Source organism: Macadamia integrifolia, chromosome 11, assembly GCF_013358625.1.
Source record: "Macadamia integrifolia cultivar HAES 741 chromosome 11, SCU_Mint_v3, whole genome shotgun sequence".
NCBI classification, from domain to species: domain Eukaryota; kingdom Viridiplantae; phylum Streptophyta; class Magnoliopsida; order Proteales; family Proteaceae; genus Macadamia; species Macadamia integrifolia.
This window is the reverse complement of record NC_056567.1, coordinates 32,977,543-33,000,120: the sequence shown is the minus strand read 5'-3', so window position 1 is coordinate 33,000,120 and position 22,578 is coordinate 32,977,543. Positions and strand designations below refer to the sequence as shown.

The following is a 22,578-nucleotide window of genomic DNA, read 5'->3' as shown; positions in this document are numbered from 1 at the left end:
TGAAGATATCATTTTCCTTCGATTATTGTTTCTAGTCTGCCTAAAAATTTGGGTAAACTGCCTAAAAGCTGTATAGACTTGTACGGAGAAGTACTCAACCGATATAATTTTGAACAGAAGAAAGAATCTTGATGTTTTCGCAAAAGCAATACTAGGGACCGGCCTTCATTCTTGGACCACCTTTCTTATAATCTAATATTCAAATCAAGGTAACATTTTAGGGAATTCTAGTCAAACGCTCTTTAAGGAGCATTCTCTAACACATAAAATCCCAGCCACTGAATTAAAGGGCCCACCCATGTATGAACGAGGGCTTCACTGATTCAATGGCTATGAATATTGTGCATATGTTAGGAAGACTAGTTCAACACAAGCAGGCCAAGGGGGAAGTCAAGAGTTGAACTAGTATTCTCAGCATTTTCTTTCACATTAACAATGACTGGTGGATGGGTGCCAATAGTAAGTTAAGATGAAAATAATCTTGTTTGTGTTGTTTATTATTATTATTATTATTATTATTATTATTTAAACTAAGTTTTCCTAAAACCACGATGAAGGGGGATAAGCTTGAGAGACACAAGGGAGGTTATTGTTAAGGAACATATTAAAATCCTCTAGGAGTTTGTGAGGCCTAAGATGACATGGTGAACCTTTCCACATGATGGAGGAAAATTTTCTCCATTTTTTTTAATTATTATTGATATTGAATGGTAAGTTTAACCGAAATAGAATAAGGACGAGCAACTAAAGCTAGATTTATCGAAGCGAAGAAGGTAGAATTATGGCTAGTAATACAAAGTGATTGTGGAGTGAGTTCAAGATGATGTGGGTGGCAATTACCTTGGGAGCTCTATGTTATGCTATTTTGATAGTAAGTATCTAATAGGTTTCTTATGTTTGAGTGAAATAAGTAAAATTAATTATTCCCATGGTATGTAATAGACATGTATTAGTTGCCCACCTATGAGGCTATGACCAAACATGTATACTTTTTGGAGTTGATGGTTGCTTCCCCACTTGCATACTATTTCTTTCTTTAATAGACCTATGGAACTCAATCGAAAGTAGTAGACATGTTAACTGTGATATAATGAGCTCTTGTTGTTCTTCAAATAGCGCCCTCTTCTTGTTTTTGGGAGACCGTATTTCGTTCTAGAGAAAAAACATACAATCTCGTATGAGAATGGATTGATAGCAGGCAAATGTTCCCAGAACGCACCCAGCATTTGCTCCCATTGGAGCTTCTCGTTTTCCACCTAACATATTTCTTGCTCCACTCTCTCAAGTCTTCTAGCGATATCCATGGCTACTCAAAGCTCTTTCTTGCTTCCCTTTGCCAAATTCAAAGAAGGGTAAGGTATGCTATCAAGGTATAAAATTGTTTTAGTGCAAATTAACATCATTTTCTCCTGAGTTTATAACATCTTCAACACCATAACATAATAAGGGTCAATATTTTATTTTATTTGATTTTTTTGGGTGAAGGATCAATGCTTTGCACGCCATAGGAGTGGATTTATCTCATATCTTGGTATATGAAGGTTGTATTTAATTATGGGAAATTCATTTTACCCAAAATGAGGCTAATGAGCAAGGGGTGCTTTCTTCATTGAATTAGCCTTAACAAGGAGAGCATGGAGTGTATAAGGGAAGTTGGTTAAGTTCATCTGTCCTACCTACTACTAGAACCCAACAATTGTTTACCTCTGTTTTTGATGCTACATCATATATATGTATCTAGTTCAAACTTTAAGCCCAGTTTGACTGATGGTATTTTGATGGGTGGGGTTCTTGGGGTAGGATTGTTGTACGAATTTTTCCATTCCAATGGGTTGTTACGGCATTTGGATGATTGGGGTAGAAATTTGAATCGACAAGATAACTTTTCCTGTCAGCCAACGTGGCCTACCATTTCTCCCACCCCATCCCCTTGCACAGTCCCGCCAATCTGGTGGAACTCTTACGGGAAAGGGAAGTGCAAAGGATATGTCGCTCTCTATCTCTCTCTTGCTTCTTCTTCTTGTGAAACACAATGAAACCAGCATGTACTAACGACTCATTTGCTTCCCCCTCTTCAAATCCATTTACCTCTACCAAGGGAGACTTATTGGGGTGGTAGGACTAAACATATGGGGAAGTAGAGCTTGAGCAGTTCAAACCCTTAAACCCAAATTCAAAGGCACCTTCCACCACCACCTGTTTCAATGAAAAGCTTTTTAAAGCAATCTGATTACAATCACATGAATTTGTGTCAAGCGAAAGAACAAAAAAAATCCCACAATCTATGCTAGGAGAAATGATTCACTCACAAATCGAACGGAGAAACAATTTTTAATGGCTTTTGGAGCAGGTTATTCTTGAACTCATTATCCCTAAACCCAAAACACTTCCATCCAAGGGTCTTTCGATAGGGAATATTTCCAATGATTTGATATGGGTCTGAAGAACTCAACCCCATAAATTGGGGCACAAGGTCAAGGACCCAGGACTATATCAACTCACATCAATTTCCTTTGAGAACCGATGTGGGATCAACCCCTAATGGCTGATATGGGATTATAACAATTATAACAAACCACACTTTTGAACCCGATATCCACCGCGGGCCACTCCAGATCAGCAAGCCCTTTCTAAGTGGCTCTCATTCTACTCCAGGAGTTTTTTCCTAGTGGAAAGTAGTTCTTTCTTAGGGGCTTATACTCTGGCACAAGGTTATCCTTTCCATGTACGGGTTGGGGTGATGATCGGTTGTTCTGATATCACTGATACAAACCTAGAAGAATTCAAACCCATTAATCGGCTTATAATATGAGAGAACCCAAAAACACACCAACCCACTTAAATTCCCTTTGAAACCCATGTAGGATCAAACCCCTCCATATGGCTGATAAAGGTCTAAGTAGGATTCTATAGGGGTTCTGAAGACCTAGAATTAGAACATATAACTTAAGGGGAAAAAAAAAACTCTTTTGAGCCCACACTTGAAACCTTCACTCTCTTTTGAGCCCACACTTGAAACCTTCACTCAGTGCTTCCCCATCATCAATATTCAGAGCAATCAAGGAATTAGAAACGAGTGAACCTGCCTACACACTTAGAAGATAAACACTCAGAACCCATTTAAAGGAAATACAATAATTAAACAATTATTACAGCAACAAAAGATCAACCTCAATAATGGAAGACATAAAGGAAAAGAAAAGTATAGACAGAACACTGAAAGCAAGAATCTCCCAGAAATAGGTATTCAAAAATTGAACTTTGATCAAAATACTAGAGATTAGGACACTTATACATAAGAAAAGTTTTATTAGGACACTTATACTAGAGATTAGGGCACTACATTATTAATCGGCTGAAGAGGATAAATAAGTATTGCTGCTATCCATATTATACTAGAGATTAGGGCACTACATTATTAATCGGCTGAAGAGGATAAATAAGTATTGCTGCTATCCATATTTACAACTTACAAGAGTCCCAACTCCTTCAAAACTTACTAAGGCATACTTCTATCCATGTACTCTAAAGAGCTCCAGCTTCTGAAATTGTGAACTCCATAATGCTTGATGACATCATTGTCCACTCATACAAGATTCAATACAAGACACCACTTGCTGGCCTGATGAACCTTGAAACCTGCTGCCACCTCATCATTCCTCTTCACCATAGTTGCAGTCCCACTCAGAAAATACTCTTTAGTAACTCTATATCCGAGACAATCATGCTGAAATAGACTTCCAACTTCTAAAACTCCAAGGTGCTGTTGTATTTGTATCAATCCTCAGGCTGTTGTGCTCCAGCGCTAGCTGATTTCATCATCCCCTATCTTAAGTTGTAGTGCTTCGCCGGTTCAAGTTTGAACCACTAAACCAATTTCCGGTTCATCAATAATTTATTCAGCTCTATTGAAACCCTCTGGCATTAAGTGTTTTTCCTCTATATCATTGCAGAGCTTTGTGGCTACTTCAACTTTTCTACACTTACAGAGTCCTTCACAAATCTCACCTAGAAGACCTGAATCAGGAGCCATGCACCTGTCCAACATCTCTCTCAAGACTTGGGTTGCCCCATCAAAATCCTCATTCTTGCAGAAAGTACTAATAAGCATATTAAAAGTACCAGCATTTGGTTGATAGCCGCTCCTTTTCATGCTTTTATATAGTTGAAAAGCACGCCCTGAGTTCCGTCTCATACACTGGCCTCTAATAAGGGCAGAATAGGTCGAGGCATCTTGAACCAAGTTCTCCTTCCCAAGTTCTTTAACCATATATGCAGCTCTCTTGGTCTTTCCATCCTTGCAAAGTCCTAAAACCAAGGCATTGTAAGTCAAGATGTCAACTTTTACTTCATTCCTCACCATCTCATCGTAAAGCCTACCACTCATCTCACTATTGCCAAGTTGACTGTACCCATTTATAATGTATTATAAGTTATAGCGTTTAGGAATGACATTCGTAGCTTTCATCTCACTAAAAATTTTATTTGCTTCATGCAATTTTCCTTCTTTGCAGAATCCATGGATGAGGGTGTTATATGTAACAACATTTGAGTGGCACCCATTCCTCTCCATTGTGCTTTTAAGCTTCATAGCCAAGCTGAGAGTTCCATGGTTACAGCACCCTGCAATCAATGTATTGAAAGAAGCAATAGCTGGTGTACAACCCATAGTTTCCATCTCATTAAACACCTCCATAGCCTTTTCTAATCTCCCCAGTTTATTGAGAGCACATGGAACCATATTGAGAGTATAAATGTTTGGAGAAATCCAGCACCGTCTCATTTCCCTATAGAATGACAAGGCAATATCTGTATGTTTTGCAGATTGATCAATGAGGCTCATGTAAGCATTCCAAGACTCGATGGTCAGGAGAAACCCACGAAATTTCATTTGACAAAAGGTATCTGTTGCATTCCTAAACTTCTTCATATGTGCATACGTTTTTAAAAGGGAATCGAAAACACGAGGAGATGAATCACAGAGGCGGTATGAATAGAGTATGGCATCAAAAAGCTTAGAAGGTGAATCTAGAGTTTTCGGGATGACAGTGTTCATTAAAAGAAACTGGGCAGTTCTTTCTGAATTTATAGGCCTTGGTGAGAATATGAAGAATTATAATACGTATCAAGTGCGTGGATTTGAGGCCTCCAGAGTTCAACCCAATCAAAAAATTCCAGTGAAAGCACATCATCTATGTGAAGCTTCGGGAGAACGTGTTTGATTTTGATTGGGGTTAAACCGTCTGCCAATGCATCAAGCTTAGCCCAGTCTAAGTGTAAAAGGTGGCTGTGAGCAATATTCACAAAATCAAGATCTTGGCCTCTAGGTTCAGGTATTTTCCGATGGGATATTAGAGGAGGATTCCACTTAACTCTTCCCGAAATTCCATCATTTACGGAAGCGGTGGTGCTAGGGATTTTGTTTGCAAAATCAATTGAAGATGAATACCAACGCTTTGGCAGGTAGTTCATACTCTTCCCACCCAGGTAGATTACAGGTTCATTGAGGCTAGAAGTTGTCAACACTTGTAGTGGGTTTACAATCATGTTCAGCTGTAATCCATATTCTTTTCTTTTCCTGACAAATCTGTTCTTGGACAATTTACAACTAAAAGAACATAATCTCAAAATACAGCAACTGTGGAGGCTGTGGAGCTAGGGTTTTTTGTTTGCAGCCAATTCATTCTCTTCCAATCCAGGGAGAATGAACTATGGGTTCATTGCAGAAGGATCCCGTCAACACTTGAAGAGTGTGTATGAACATGTTCAGCTGGTCTCAGGAATACCTATAAGAATGTAACTTCTTCAAAGTCAGCCTATGCAATGAAATTCTAAAGAAGGGCTTGGAGCATGGATTTTCATTCATGAATGAGGAACAGTTTAAATCAAATTGATGGAATGAAGATCATAACAAAATCGGTATAGAGTATGGAGACGACATCAAATTATCAATTAGCATAAAATCATCAAACAATGATCATAATATAGTACAGATTTCCTGACACAAAGTATTATCATGCATTGCTATACCCTGTAAATGACTTCCCTATATTTTCTTATGAAAATAAATTTATTCTATAATTTTACTTCAGAAAATATAGTAAACTTGGAGAAGAGTTAGCGAAATATTTATAAAGACATAGTAGTAGAAGTCGGTGTGTTTTCTTTTAAATGTTATATACCTGCATAAGTTTTGCACTGGAAAATTGAACCTTGTTTCTAATCACCTAAGGATTAGGGTTAGAAAACCTCATGTAATCTAGGATTGTAGGGATTAGAAACTCAAAACAGAATTTGGCAACTCACTCAGATACTGTAGCCATATCCATGAACAAGAAACTTAAGCCCAAAATAGAAATTTTCAGCAAGTAGAAGTCAGAATCAGTAACTCAAAAGCCCACAAATCAAAATAGAAATCAGACCCAAAAATAGAAACAGATTTGAAATTAGTATGTGAAACCAGATTAGAAAGTAACCCCTGATCAGATTTAGAAACTGAAGTTAGAACCTGCAGTAACAATGCCCAGAATTACAAACTATGTAGATCTGAATATAGAAACTCTAACAGAGTTCTGTTCAGAAACTACAGGAAACAAATTAGTGAGTGAGTTGGGAAATAGAAACTAGCAGCAACAAGAATCTGATTTGATAACTCAAAAAACAAACTCAACAGAACTTAGTGGATAGAAACAGTACCTAGAAGATCAAATAGAATAGTATCTAATATGCAGGTGAATGATAGAACAGAAACTGACCATGAGAAGAAGAAGATAGAAGAAGGTACAAAAAAATGTTACACCTCTCACCTAACTGTGGAGAAGGAATCCCACCAACTCCAGCCTTGGCATCCAACCAAGATTTCCTTATTACATCCCACAGTAAAACAGTTATAAATCCCTCAAACCCATGCTCCATTTCTCACAGAACTCACAAGCTTGAAGCTAATCTTTTATCTCAAGTCAATGGTAGTGGGTATGATCCCGTACTCTTTATTTATAACTTCTTGGAAACGAGCAAAATAGAAAACCATGTATAGTAGGGAAAATCCCTTAAAACTCAAGTCTTCCTCAAAATAGAAGCTATTATAGAACATTACAAAATAGAAACTAACTATTTAATCCCATATAGGACTTAAATCCCTAATTCAGGTTCATAAAATCTGGGGGAGATGGTATTTAGGGTTTTGTCATTGTTGTCAACACAATGAGAACCAACACCCTCACACGGTCAGTGACATGGCAATACGGTTAGGAGCATCAAAGTTGAGCAGATGGCAATATAAGTATGATGTCTGACATGGCACTACAAAGTAAGTTTGCAGTGTCTGAGGAAGTCTGGCAGTGCTGGATAGGTCAGCCAATGTCTGGGCAGACAAGTCAGCTTTGAAGCAAATTTGGGCAGGTCAAGTAGCAGAATGGGAAAGTGGGTTGTACTAGAGATATGTAGAGCATCGAGTTATCTTTCCAACACAACTGGAATGACATCAATCTGACTCCAAATGAGGAAGATATAGAAGCTAAAATATAGTACAGTCAGTCAAAAGGTGCCAGGTACTCTACAAAATGCCCAAAGAAGTGCATGTCACATGTGGAGGTGTTTTGATGCATGGGAGATGATGTGTAGGACCCACAGATTGATAACAAAGTGCTGATGTGGGCAGTGTCCTGATGATGTGGCAAGCACAGTGTGATGATGTCATAATGCATAGTAGATGTCAATGCATGAATGTAATAGTCATGGTGATGATGATGCCATGCATGCCTGCATGGTGATATTGATGCCCATGACTGATGATGGCATGAATGTGGGATGACATGGCATAATGTGACACATGAGTGTAGAATGCATTTGACATGCATGATGATGTATGCAAGGTGATGATGCGGATGCATGTTGCATGTAGGGCATCCACGATGTATGCATGCTATGATGCATGAGATGACATGATAATGCTGATGAGGATATCATGTATGACGGAAACACATCATGGTATGCATGAGATGATGTGCATGCATGTGAGATGACATATGACATGAGATATGCATGATATGCATGACAATATGGAAATAGCATGCATGATGACCTGCATGTACGGTTGCATTGATGTCATGATGTACATGATATGGATGAAGGCATGGATTAAATGGCATCCATGGAAGCATGGAAGATGCATGACATGATGGGGTCAGGTATGGCATGAGGTGGCACATGATGTGGCACCCATGATTAGGTGGCAGTAACAAGAGGTGATGTGAAAGCATTGGTGGCAGCACAGCAAGGCAGCATCCTAGGCACAGAAGGCCAGCCCCATCATGTCATGCATCAAGCCCCATCAAGTGAGGTTGTCTTCAACCTCACAACAGCCAAAGATGAAAGACCAGCAAAGGTTGAAGGCTAGCGATTGAAAGAACCTTCTCAAATTAATCCCAATCAACCCAGGGTTTTGGAAGAACTTCAACCCTCAATCGTACTGATCCCAGGTCACAAAAACACTAACCAGCACCCTTATTTTAAGAATTGATCCCTGGAATTGAAAGAGGCAGTAATTAGGGTTAAGATCTGTTGCAGGTTTTCTTCCACACCACAAGGGTTTTAGGACTGAGGATTCAAATTAAATCGCCCAAGTATGGAAAACCTTCAATCTAAATTCCAGGATCATTCGATTGGGAATAAGGATTGAGCAACGCTTTCTCTGAAGTCTGATAGCAACGCCAGAACATGATATCAACAGCAAGTATAAAACACTTTTCTGTGCACAAAAAGTGTTACTTTCTCATCATTGCTAGTATCATGGACAAACAGAAAACTATGTCTACATGGGCGATTGCTTTTATTTTCCAAAACAAAAGTATCTTATGTGAAGCGAACTATGTTTTGACAGGAAAAAGTGGTGAGGCGGAGGCTCTAGGTCTTCTCAAGGGGCTGAAATGGGCAAGGACCAAGAGGTGGAATGTGGACGGGGTGTGGAGTGACACAGAAGACCTAAAGCTGTTTTTTGATAAACAATTTGAAAAAATTTTAACCTTATGGCCAAAGACTTTAATTATGCTAAGCTGTGAGTTGGACAAACACCCCGCTTCTCCTACTTTTTGTATTATAAATAGACATAGGCTATTAGGAGAACTAAAATCTATAGCTCATGCTACTCTAACTAATAGAAGATCCATATATAGGGCGGATATGCTATGTAATGTAAATATTGCTAATTAATGAATATTTTTCTGTTTGGCTAATAAAAAAAACAGCAAGTATAAAGTAATAATAACAAAGGAGGAAGAAGGAGACACGCAAGAGAGATTTCAGAAAGGGAGAGAGAGAGAGAGAGATAATGTACTAAGGGTATTTTGGAAACTAGTTATGTTACTTGTTCTCTTATATTGTAATTCTTCTTTTTCCCTTTTTACCACCTTAGGGAGGTGTATATAATTCCATGTAATATATTAGTGAAGCAATATATGTGTTAGAGAGATCGTTCTCTCTACACAACATTCTACCATTATTTCTCCCCTTCCCCCTCTTCCTCTTCTTCTCTTGCTCTCTTGGTCTCTCACCATCTTTGTATTCTAACTTGGTATCAAAGCTCACGGTCTTGGTTTGAAAGTCAAATTACAAGTTTCCCCCTTCAATTTCATCTCTTTGTAACCCTAGGTTACAAAGGGGTTCCAAAGAACAGATCATTATGTGAAAATCTTGAATAACTCATGAGATAAGCTTGAAAGCAGGTCAAAGCAAACCCAAGAAGAGATTGCATGTGAAGAAATAGAAGGTTGGAGCTGTTTGGAGTTCATACAACAAAAACAAGGTTTTCAACGGCCACCGCCAGCTCTTCTTTGGGATTCTCGTGTCCAGCAACTATTGGAGGTGGGGAATACCTTTTTGGATTGCCCAAGGTTTCTTACCAGGCTTCTAGGATCTCAATTCTTGGAGGATGGAGTTGTGAGCTCACAACTCATTTTTCTACTGTTTTGAAGGTACCGCCTCCCCTGTTTTTAGCTTTACTTGCTTCCAAAGTGCAATTTGTTGTGAATTCCAGCCATATTGGGTTAATGAGATGTGTTGGTTGGGTCTCTTAAAGTGTTATAACCTAACTTGTTTACCTTGATGTGTGCCTTGATCTGGTTTTTTTTTTTTTTTTTTGTATTGTGTGTTTACCTCTTTGTTGGGTTTATCTCTGAGTATTGGGAAGGAAAATTTGGGTAGAGTGTGTACTCCTCATCTTGTGTGTGGTTCCTCCTCTACAATATGTCTAAAGACAGTGAACTTGGAGAAGTTTCAGCCAATGTATTGAGTAGTGTTCATCCTACTCCTACGACTTTTGATAACCCAAATACGCAGATCTCTATTGTGAAGTTGCACAAAACCAACTATTTAGAATGGGCTCACTCCCGGAAGCTTTCCTTACGGAGTAGGGGGTATCTAGGGTATGTTACAGGCACCATTCAAGCTCCTCACCCAAGTGACCCGTTGTATCCGAAATAGGAGATTGAGAACTCCACTGTTATGGCTTAGCTAATATTCTCTATGAAATCTGAGATAGGAAGAAGGTTCATGAGAAAAGAGACTACCAAGGACATTCAAGACAGTGTTGCAAAACTTTTAACCGAGTAGGTGACTCGGCTAAGGTTTATCAACTACTCTAAACGGTCATTACAATGAAGTAAGGAGATAGAACCATTTCTGAGTACTACAACACTGTCATTGGTCTCTAGGAAGAATATGATCACTATAGGGACCTCCAATTGTCCAATCCAAAAGATGAAGCTCAAGTTTACCGAACACTTGAAAATGACAGCGTTCTTATCTTACTTGGTGGTTTGAATCCAAAGTATGAGCCAATTCGGATGCAATTCTTGGGTCGGTCTCCTCTTCCATCCCTTGATGAGGTGTGTAGCTATTTATAGAGTGAGGAGACTTGGCGGATGGCCATGGAACATGCATCCCCTCTTGAGCAGTCAACTCTTACTACTAGCTCTTACAGATTGGCTTGATGGCGGCCGAGGCCAAGGACCACCTCATGGAGATGACAAGGATAGATTCTAATGTGATCATTTTGGGAAATCTTAGCACACTAGTACTTCATGGCCATCCTCTTGGTACACATGGTGGATCTAGTGGTGCACATGGTGGTCATAGAGTGGGAGCTAGAGCACACAGTGTATAGACTGAGACTAATACTACAAGATCTACCCCTAGCATATAGGCATAGCACAACTCCCTTACTAGGGAAGATATTGCTGCATGTGGCACAATGGTTAATTTGCACTATTGCAGTATGTCGGTCACAGGTTCAAAACTTCGAAACAACCTCTTTTGCGAAGTAGGGGGTAAGGTTGCGTACACTTACCTCTCCCAGACCCTGCAATAGCAAGAGCCTCGTGCACTAGGTTGCTTCTTTAGTGGGCGAGCCTGTGGCTCAACGGTTAAGTTGCACTATTGTAACATGTTGGTCATAGGTTCAAAACTTAGAAACAACCTCTTCTACGAAGCAGGGAGTAAGGCTACATGCACTTGCCCCTCCCAGACCCTGCAGTAGCAGGAACCTCGCGCACTGGGTTGCCCTTTTTTATAGCATATTGAACTAGCAAAATTATCTGTACAAATTAGAATAAGAAGTTAAGAATCCTAAAACAAAATTATCTGAATTGAAAGACGAGGAGCTAAATACGATTGTTGGTGGTAAGTAGTCGAACTTCAAGCGGTTCAAGCCTAGAAGCACAAAGCTACACACACACGCGCACACACACGCACACACTAGCTGTATTTGCATAGCCTCAGAACAGCACTAAAGTAACCCAGGACAAGTTATAAACCCCACTTAAGAAGTTAAGAATCCTAAAACAAAATTATCTGAATTGAAAGACGAGGAGCTAAATACGATTGTTGGTGGTAAGTAGTTGAACTGATCAAGCGGTTCAGGCCTAGAAGCACACAGCTACACACACACACGACTCACACTAGCAGTATTTGCATAGCCTCAGAACAGCACTAAAGTAACCCAGGACAAGTTATAAACCTCACTTAAATCCTGCAGGTCATGGCTAATAAGATCAGAATCAACAATCACAGATATGTAATTCCATACTATTTGGTACTCATCACTAGTCAAATTTTGTATGAGATCAGATCTACAATCTGTATTTGCATATAGTCTTAAACTATGCAAGGTACTCAGCTACTAAACTAACAAGCCGTATCAGCAAATTCTATTTACGAAACTGGAGCACTCAGAAGAGATGGAGAAAGGCATATCTAAGAATTACAAGACTACTAAAAGTCATTCCAACAGGCCTCCACAATAAATTATACCAGGTACTCAGATCTCAGCCTTAGTAATACAAGTTGCTCTTGTTTCGTTTGGGGCTATTTCATTTTGATCCTTACACGTGGGCCTAGCCTGCCTACAATTACTTGATATCTACCTGCCTGAAATTTTGAATCATCCAAAGAGATGAGGATTCAGGACAGGACCTGAAGTTGAATGAGTCCAGCTATAAGCCTCTAACTCTAAGACAAGGACTGAAATGCACAAATGGCAAAGGAAGTAGTTAGGGGGTATCTAATTGATCATTTGCCATAAATTTAGACAGTAAAGATAAGCAAAAAGTCTAAAATGAAATCTATATGCAATAGAGTGGGAAAATGATTCAGGATGGTTTCCATCTTCTACTTCTTCCATTTCATTCTAACCAATTCCAAAACTACAATACTATGGTGGTGGAAGTGAGTATGTGTGGGGTGAAAGTGCTGGTTTCCGCGAGATTTGAGAATTATTTCTTGGGGAATTCAGATTACATCACAACCTTTTAATTTATCATCCGTTAACATAAAACTGTAGACGCATATAAAAGTATAAAGCTGTAGAGAGAGAGAGAGAGAGAAGACTAAACCTAAACCATGAAAAGTTGTGGACATACATAGACGGCGACAATCGGTGCAACGGATGAATGCTTCCTCCAGCAAAATTAGGGCTTCAGGGTTGAGTTTCTCTCGATTATGGCGAATGATCACTTCCCCTTTCAATTAGGGTTTGTGAGCAGGGAAAACAAATTAGGTTACATCACTAAGAAGAAGGAGTTTACCTGAGAACAGAGCTTAGAGAGTACAGATCGGTTCAACGACAAACCTTGAAAGCTCCAATTTGCTTTCCGAAAGAAGCTTGATCAAACCAAGACTTCGTTTGACTGGTGGTGCTCAGGGACTCGCAAAATGACGGTAACACCCCTAGTGAAGCTATGAAAATCCGTAAGAAAACATGGGCATTTAGGCACCACTGTTCTTCCTTACGCATCCAATGGTAATTCATATTGGTACCCATCAAAGAGCACATAAGAGGCAGGGGGTCATGTCACAAGACTCCCTGAGAGACCTACCGTTCTCTCTCTCTCTCTCTCTCTCTCACACACACACACATATATATATATATATATATCAAATAGAGGGGTGTCAACCACTTGGGTTGGATCTAAAGGGTCCCTTGGCTTGTCTCGTCGTGAATTACCTAGTTAAGAAATTGGTCAGGTTCAGTTTGATGTTAGGTTTTAAGTATGCTTCTATGAATTGAGCTAATCAGGAAGTAATAACCTCTAATTCTCTAATTGTCTTAAATTTTAAAAATTTTAATATATTTATTAAATCATCAATAATTTAAAAATGTTTTAATTATAGGATCCTCCCTGTCCCTATTTTCCATTTCTCTCTTGTATCTAGATATAGGAGTATGAGTATCTTTGTAATTTAATATGCACAAATTTTGTAAATATTATTTTGGTTTTCAAAACTATAGTATCCCTGATTAACATGTTTGTATAAATTAGTTTTCAACTTATTTTTTTTCGTTTTTCAAGTGTTCTTAATCTTAGGCTGTGTCTAAGGTGTAGGGGCATTTTAGTAATTCCATTTGTCATGAAAATTCAACCTCCATGTTCTTAGGATTTTAAGTTTTCTCAATAATGTATGTTAAATATATGCATATAAATGGCAATTCTATAAATTTTCAGCATGTTTATATATTGGAATAGAATTTTTCCTATGATTCCTTATGATGCTATTTTTATTAATATAATGTTTTACGAGCTCTAAATGCATATATGTGTTGATCTTGATACTTCTTATGCTTTCGGTGCTCCTAGGTCGTTGTAACGATTAAAAAATCAATAGTGTTTCGAGTAAAATACAAAATCTCGTCTTAGGCATTGCTCTATGAAGATAGGCACTTTTCAAACCATGTAAAAGCCCATCGTCATGCTATCGTTACACTGATGTATTTTGTTAAATATTGGGACCAGATGAATACACCTGGTTGATGTGAGGTTTGTAGTAATGCATGAAGTCGAGAAGCATATCCTTAGCTACTCATAGCTAACCTACTATACCTAGTAGGAGAAAGGATCACTACCTGATCATGTAGCCTTTGTATATTAATCAATGGCAGTGCATGTCCAGGTATCTAAGTAAAGGGCTGATGTGGTCATTTTATGCCCCCAATGTCTGAACAGGAGCCATGCGACTGGGTAGCGTGCTCTCACCGAGTGGACGGTCTAGTTTAATTTAGCAACCTTGAGTAAAACAGGCTTGTAAACTGAGTGTTGGGCTTTGAATTTAGCCCTGTTCATCTCTTCCAGATCGAGAAATCACGTCCTATAGATTTAGATTTAGATCAGGATCGGATCGTATTTGGTCATATCCCCCTTCTTCCTTCCCCTTTCTCTCTCTTCTTCTTCTTCTTAGTTTCTAATTTGTTAAACCTGAAACGAGTTTCTAGTAATGAGATATTGAGCCATTAATCCACTGCTGTTCCACTCCATTGATTGACCCACAACAGCTGGTGATTGAATACTTCTCCAACCCTGTGGCACAGCTGGCTTGGCCTCCTACTGTAGTTTCTATTTCCTTCCTTGGGCTATTGTACCACATCCACTCATCAACCCTGGCTGATTTTCTGAAGTCATATAGAGTATGCCAGCCCCTCCTCTCGATATGACTATAGCTGCGGCTGGTACTGCTGCTCTATTGTTTTAGCATCTAGTTTCTATTTTGGAGCTTGAACTTGTTAACTATGTTCTGATCAGTAATTGGTTGAGATAACTTAAGGGTGTCGTATTGTAACTGAGACCTGCTATTTGATATCAATTTGGGGATATTCTAACCAAGTGTTTGAGAGTTATGTTTGTTACTAAATTTGACAGCAAACTGCCATTTACTTTAGACCTTCTGTAACAGTCATCCAACCATTGGATCATGATCATCTTTGGAAGAGTTAATACTGTTGCTGTGTTCATTTATTGACCTAATTTTAGGTCTAACCTTAGGCCCTGTTTCTGCGAACTTTAAGCCATATATATATATATATATATATGTGCTGTATAACAGTGTTTGACAGTCCTACCTGTGGGTTGGAATCTGAAACCCCTATGTAGGTTCTGCTGGCCTTGTATAGAGGATGCTTTTCAGGGTTTTTCTGTTTCTGTTTTAATAGGGGGAATATATCACAAATAGGGGGAATATATGTCACTGTCCATCTCTTGGGAAAAAAATGTAGGAAGATTGATTAAAAGAGTTGGTTAACAACTGGTATTTTAATACTCATTTTGAATTCAAAATATGAACTTTGATGTCTGTTTTTTTTTTTTTTGCGTGGGGTGGGGGGTGCATGGGTGGGGGAGTATCGGCTATATTTGCCTGGGTTACTTGAGTGCATGTATCTTGCTAAGGTTAGATCTAGGATTAGGGAAGGTTTTGGTCCATCCATTGCTCATGTTTGTGCATACCATGGCCAACTAGATTGCATGCGTGTAAGTTTTCATTCAATGACACAACTTGATTCTCCTTCTTTGGTTTTACATTTTTATGATTTGTCTCTCAATCTGCTTTTAATGATCACAGGAGTTACTGTTGGTGGGGGCTGATCCAATGCAGCGGATGATGAAGGTGAATCTGTGCTACACAGAGCCATTGCCAAGAACTCCAAAGAGTGTGCTATTGTCATATTGGAAAATGGGGGTTGCAGATCTATGGGTCTTCTTAACTCAAAAAATTTGACATAAGAACTAATGCTTCTCTGATGAGATGATCTTAATCTTTTGTGAAGTTGTTGTAGTCTTGACATGTATATGGTTCATGGACTAGGTAATGTAGAACTAATTCCCAGCTAGATGACTAGGGATTAATTCCATAACAGGATCACAGGTGCTGTCGGTTGTTAGATTGAACAAAAGAGATGCCGCAAGTATTGGACTTGTCTTCTCAGATCTTGCAATGGCAGCAGGTGTTGGGACTTGATTCATAGCAGGAAAAACGAAATAGAGAGAAGGAAATAAACAGAAAAAGAGAAGGGGAAAGGGGGAAGGGGATAGGTTGGGTTGAGTATCTCACTTTTCTCTAGGGCATTTCACCCAAGCTGTCTCTCACAAATTGCATCTCACAGTCACAAAGCTTTCTTTTTCTTTTCATTCAATCGTGGGCTGTAGATCAGCCTTCTTCCATTATTTATAAACTTTAAATTGATTACAAAATTGGGTCCTTCCTTGCATGGAAAGGAAAGAAATCCCCTTACAACTAGATATTATCCTATTTGGAAACTAGTTACAAATCAAACCAAATCTCTCCCTTTTACAAATATAGATAATGTAGGGCTAGATTGGACACCCAACCAGACCCAAAACTGCAGTAACTTTTAGACTAGAGAACAACCAAAAAACCAGTAGCAACTTATAGCAGCAAACCAGCCCAAACAATAGTCCAGAATATAGTCAATCTCCAGGAACAGAATTACAGAAACAGCAGCAGTCTTAGGAATGAAACCAGAAATTTTAATATCAATATAAGACCTTCCAATAGGTTCAGATCACAGATGCTAATAGTCCAGAAAGTCACAGCAACACAGAACAGAAATCAGAACCTAGACCTGGGCAGATTTGACAATCGGCCAGAACTGATTGACAGTTTACTTCAGCAGATCCAATGGTTTGATTGACACCAAAATTGGATCGATCCTCCCTTTGGATAGGGTTAACCTTTGATCAGAATATGGAGGCCATCAGATGGCTAGTTCTCCAAAGCTAGGCCGATAGGGGAAAGCAAACAGAGAAATTAACCCAGAAATCTGCAGAGAAGTTAGATCCCTTGCCTGAACTGTTGGAGAAGAGATTCAATAAGAAAACCAGATAATAAAAGACCCACCCGGACTTTTCGCCACAGAATGTCTATCGGATCACACACCAATCCCTAACCCTTGATCAAACACAAAGGTACAGCCATGGAGAATATCCAGCGGCAGCGCCATGAAGTTTTTTTTTTTTCTAATTGTCAAAATCGTGGCTCATAAAAGAGCCCTCTTCTTTATTTATAATGATGGGGAGGGTTTACGAATAATAGCAACTCAAAATTAGTAAATCTGAGTTGCTAAAAACTGGAAATTGGAATCTAATGAAAGTAGAAAGTAGTCTTGACAGAAATTAGAAACTAACAATGACTTGAAATTAGAAACTAATTTAGGACTTCAAAATAGAAACTAAATAACTAATTAGTAACCCCATCAGTAGCCAAATCGTGGGCTGACTTGGACCATATCTTGGTCGACCCAGTCAGCCACTTGGGTTGACCTTGGTCTTGGTTCTCCTTTGTAAACCCTTGTCGGTACTACATCAATAGAAACCCAATACATTAGGATTCCTACTTTCTAAAAGTAAAAAATTAAAATTAGAAACTAGCTAGATAATATCTTCTTAACTATAAGAAGAAAATATGAAAATGGAAACTATATCAATCAAAGATTTTCTAAAATCTTTCAACCTAACTCCTCCATGCGAGCTGGCCATGGGGCCCACGAATCAAGAGGGAATCTTCTTCAAGTCTTCTCCACATTATGAGTTGGCAGTGGGACCCACATTGGTCACTGTTCACGTGAACAGTACTTATATATATATATATATATTTGAAGTTTATTCTCAGCCCTCTTCTTCTCAGGCTGTGATATATATATATATATATATATATTTTTTTTTTTTTTTTCAGGCTTTGATCTGCATCACAAGGTACTAGCTGCAGCTTTGAGAAGCCTGACTTAGTTCAATCTCCATAGATATATTGCAAGGTTGAATGCTATTGATATGGTTGGTGCAAACACATTGCAACTAGATGCTTACCGTGAGCAAGGTCTAAGATTTCTGTTTCGACTGGGATTTAGACCCTAGTTGAAACTGAAATAAGTGAAATAGACCACTGAAATGGCTGAAATGCAACCGAAATATACCATTGAAATTGCCAAAATGGTCGAATAAGCCACTGAAATGGGACTGAAATATGGTCCATTTTGTGCAAAAGCTGACATCGAAGACACCTGAATTTGCTTGCTGTTTATTTATACAAGTGTCATATCCGAAATGTTATGTAGAAATTTCGACATTTCAAACTATGACCGGGAGTATATATGTGAAAGAAATTGCATTTTTTTCTTAATTGTCAGATACACTTTCATTCATAAGGAGTAAAAAAGGAATTTTGGAGGCGGGGGGAGGGTGATAATATTTCTGAAATGTAGATCAATTCTCTGTTTGACTAATGCTACAAAACCACAGTGGTGGAATCCTGTTCTGAAGAGAATGTTAGAGAGGCTTTGGATTTGAAGTTTTGAACAGAAATTTTTTATCATTTTGGTGAACGGCAACACTTGTTCAAAATTGTATGAGTGTTGATTCTAGCTCTAATTTCTGAGGATGGAGAAAATGATGGGGATTTCATACAGGAGGGGGTTGATTCCAAAGAAAAGAGCAAGCATCATATGGTCAGTTGGAAGTGGTGTTGATGACCTAAAAGGTGGTTGGTGTTTTCTGTCTAGAACTGCCCTGAAAATCAATAGAGCCCTTCTTGGGTAAGTGGTTGTGGGGTTGCAGCTTGGAATCCACTGCAAATTATAGATATAGCGACAAAGTGTGAAATGGGTGTGGTGTTTAGATGAATGTCATGAAAAATTTGAAACTTTCTGACAGGATACATCTAATCTTGTAAGGTGTGGAGAGGGGTTAAAATGAAGTTTTGGGAGGATAGCAGGTTGTTGGTTTAGATTGTAAGATTGCTGTCCAACACTAGATGGATATTGTAGTGCACTACTCTCTAAACCCGGTATATTGTCCGGTTGGTTCAGTTTAGTCATGCAAGGTCTGAACCGGCAAGGGTTGATGCGGGTGCCTTATGGTGTATCGCAAAGGTGACTTTGAATGCGGGGTGGTCGGACAAAGTCGAGCTACTGCTTGATGTGGTTCGCACACCTAAGCCATACCCTTGCACGTATCATAAGGCTATGTACGAGTAGGGAAGGTAAATTGTTGTATTAAATGATGGGAATTTGATTCATGACAAGTGGCGGGAATGAAATACCCGTTGAGGACTGATTCCCACCAAAACCCAGCAAGGTTGGCCATGTTTTGGCCTACTGGTGGGTAGTCACAGGCGGGTACGACCCTCCCGTGCTACCCACCTGTAGGGGATGTGGGTCCCAGTAAGCCCAACTTGGGTGACCACGTGTATTTCGAGTTCCCCCGTCATGGTGGAGTCATGTGTTGCCCGGTATTTTTGATTACTTGGTCGGCATCACAATTTAATGCGATTCGGGTCATAAGGTGTCAAAACTAAACACACCCTAGTAGATATTCATAACCCAATTATAAATAGCATTTACTCTTCTCCCATTTATTGTTCAGCAAGGGCTGGAGAGGAGTAAAGAGGAGGGAGAAGAAGGGAGAGAAGGGAAGAAAGTGTGGGGGAAAATGTTTCCCGTTCGTTGCCAAAGCCATCCCTCGCAGTTTCGATGCCAGTTTGGATCTTGTGAAACCTTCTTGTGTGGTTAAATCAAATAGTTATGAGAGAGTCTATGTGTTGTCTTTGAATGTTTTAAAGGAATAAACAAGATCTGAAGGGATTTAAGTGATATCTTGAGTTGGAGGAAGGATCTTGGGTTTTGGGGTTTACTTGAGCTTGAAGGTATGATTTGTTTTCAAATCTTGATTTGAACCTAGATCTATGATGTATTCATGTAGGAGTCTTAAATATGTGGAAAATGCGAAGATATCAACCCCTTGGGATCCCAAAGGCGGGGTTAAGAAGGGAAATGGGGGCAGCAAAACCCACTGAACATTGGTGGGTGGCACCGATAGGTAGGACCGACGGGTACCTAGACCTACCGGTTGAACCCATCGGTCTTGGCTGAGCCTCGGGATCCTATCGGCGAGTACCTAGACCCACCGGTAGAACCCACAGTGTGGTCTGGGTGCTGCTTGCATGGGTGGCTTGCACAGGTGGGTTGGGTTCTCCTACCCACCTGTATGACCCACCTATGTGTTGGGTCCCGATTGACACTGAGAGGGGGGGTGAATCAGTGTGCCAAATCTTTTTTTCACTTTCCAACTGTACCCCTGATGTGGCAATCACTATTTGCACTTCAATAGCACAGTCTATTGATGCTGCCCAGAGCTACTATGTATACTACTGACCATTCTTACTGTTGCATGAAACTTACTCACATAACCTGTATTGCTGCCCAGAGTTGTCTCATAAACCTCACACGGTAATCACTGTCACATACATACACAGTCGTGTGCCCATCCACACTGCACCACTAAGTGGTCAGGTCTACCAGATGTACACACCCATTCTGCAGCCAAGCACTCCAATCCACAATACAAATACGAGCATATACATCCACAACACAAGAAATACGTGCTTCGGCTAGTTGCCCACATGCACGGAGTAATGCCCACTATCGGGCTCAGCATTTACTCAATACTAATTATGACTGCACCCACAGCCAAGGGAACACATTCCCAGTTTCCACCAATGACATACAATGGCTAGGTCTTCACCCTAGTTTTCTCAGAATGATCTGAGAGGCCGCACCCATGGCAAATAGGTTTAGGTAGTTGTACCTACCAAGGAACACATAGCCCCTGTGTCCAGCACCCATTGAACACCAATAAAATAAAGTTGGGCTTATAACAATGCCCTATAGTGAAGCACTCATACATGCAAATTTCCCCAAAATAGACTACAACTATCACTTAGGCAGTTTATCAAACATCTTGCCTACAATGATTTATAATAATGAAAATTTGGCAAAAGTGAGGTTACCTTGGCAAGGAGTAACCGTCGGAGATGCAATAATGTCGATCTCCACTTGATGCGGACCACAACCACGTTGTCTCGGTGCCGCCAATGCTTCAACCCCGGTTGGCACTTGGGTTTCTTGAAGCAACTCACAAGAACCAAATTCTAGGTTCTTCTTCTTTCTTTTCTCCTTGTCTTTACTTTCATGGAGCAACAATGGCATTCACATTCACATTCACACACACACAAAGAGAGGAAAAACTTCTTCTCTATTTCCCTCTTCTTCTCTTCTCTTCTATTTTCTTTTCTTTTCTCTTGGCAACAACCAATAGAACTTGCTACCTTGGTTTCCAGCAGCTTCCTAAGCCTCTAATGGGGGCTATGGATGAAGTGCAAGAGGATGGAAGTCTTTCATTCAAACCCTTAGCCTTCCACGATCTTCAACTCATTTTTCCGACCACCTCAGAAATCCCTCTGCCTGATTTCTTCCCTTTGATGTGTAGAGCTCAGAGAGATGAAGAATCTCCAACTTGAATCACTCAAATCGGAGTTACGATGAGAGAGATATGGCCATTTGAAGTTGGACCAACCAGAACACTCAAAATGGAATCTTCGTAGGGGTGGCGTAGGCTACACCGGCGGCGCGCGCAACAGGGGCGAAATCTGACCGTAGATCTCATATAAAAGATCTTATAATCTGAGCCGTCAGATTACACCAACGGACAATAGATCCAAACCATTAAATTTGAATCTTGATGACGTCATCATGACGTAGGCGCTGACATCGTCAGAAGTGTTGTCGATCTATGATTTATTACTTTTCCACATTTTAAGGGAGCTTGTCTCCCACTCACAAAAGAGAAATGGATATCGACCATTGGATCCGAATCATCCATGATGGCTTTAATCAGATTTCATTAGATCATTAAGATTGAAATCTTCTTTATATCTTCTATACACGAGCGAAACACACTAACATACCTTGATAAGGTGTAGCGCCAGTGCATCAAGAATTATGCACCTAACCAATCAAATCCTACGCGCAAGCATCTATCTCGTCCATATCAAACCAAAATCTCAGCAGCCTTTGGATGGGCATCAAGCCTATGTGGTCGAATCTTGACCATCCATTTTACTTCCCTTTACTCCTCTTTATTACAACCAAGCCCCTGCCTCCATATGTTTCAGTGCTTAAAGACCCCTTGCAACTCAGACCTTCAAAATCTTGAAATTACACAAAAGCCCTTCAAATTTCAAAAATAAATTCCGAAAAATCCACCCAACACCGAGAGCAACTGATGGATTTTCGATTTGAATTTTCGAACCGACTTTACAGAAACGCTTATAACTTTTTCATACGATATCCGATCGATATGAAACAAAATGTGTTGGAATCGTAACTGGATGCTCTACGACTTTTCAGAAGACTCAATCATCTGAATCATCCATGTAAAAAGACTAAATTGCCCCTACACCTTTCCA

General features: G+C 39.6%; 1 protein-coding gene and 1 long non-coding RNA gene across 4 annotated transcripts; one reads left to right on the top strand and one right to left on the bottom strand.

Moving 5' to 3' along the window:
- Window positions 1-3,217: 3,217 nt before the first annotated feature.
- Window positions 3,218-13,391, bottom strand: LOC122094248 (pentatricopeptide repeat-containing protein At4g26680, mitochondrial-like). Of its 3 annotated transcripts, none has more exons than XM_042664989.1 (2): window positions 12,888-13,390; window positions 3,218-4,308 (listed from the first exon to the last, which is right to left on the bottom strand). In XM_042664989.1, the coding sequence occupies exons 1-2, from the start codon at window positions 12,910-12,912 to the stop codon at window positions 3,896-3,898; spliced, it is 438 nt and encodes a 145-aa protein (XP_042520923.1). In that variant the 5' UTR covers window positions 12,913-13,390; the 3' UTR covers window positions 3,218-3,895. The 3 variants fall into 3 exon arrangements, 1 of the variants encoding a protein (XP_042520923.1); XR_006144700.1 differs by lacking the exon at window positions 3,218-4,308 and adding an exon at window positions 5,418-5,786 and having other exon boundaries at window positions 12,888-13,391; XR_006144699.1 differs by lacking the exon at window positions 3,218-4,308 and adding an exon at window positions 5,418-5,786 and having other exon boundaries at window positions 12,915-13,391.
- Window positions 13,392-15,703: 2,312 nt separating this feature from the next.
- On the top strand, window positions 15,704-16,239 carry LOC122093228. The gene is made up of 2 exons (XR_006144390.1): window positions 15,704-15,791; window positions 15,883-16,239. It is a non-coding gene; the product is annotated as an uncharacterized LOC122093228 (long non-coding RNA).
- The last annotated feature ends 6,339 nt before the right edge of the window (window positions 16,240-22,578 follow it).

Coding starts and splice junctions, on each gene's coding strand:
- LOC122094248 (XM_042664989.1), bottom strand. CDS start 12,912: ATGTCCACAACTTTTCATGGTTTAG. Junction 4,309..12,887: donor CACAACTTTTCATGGTTTAG/GTTTAGTCTTCT, acceptor CCTTGGTTTTAG/GACTTTGCAAGGATGGAAAG.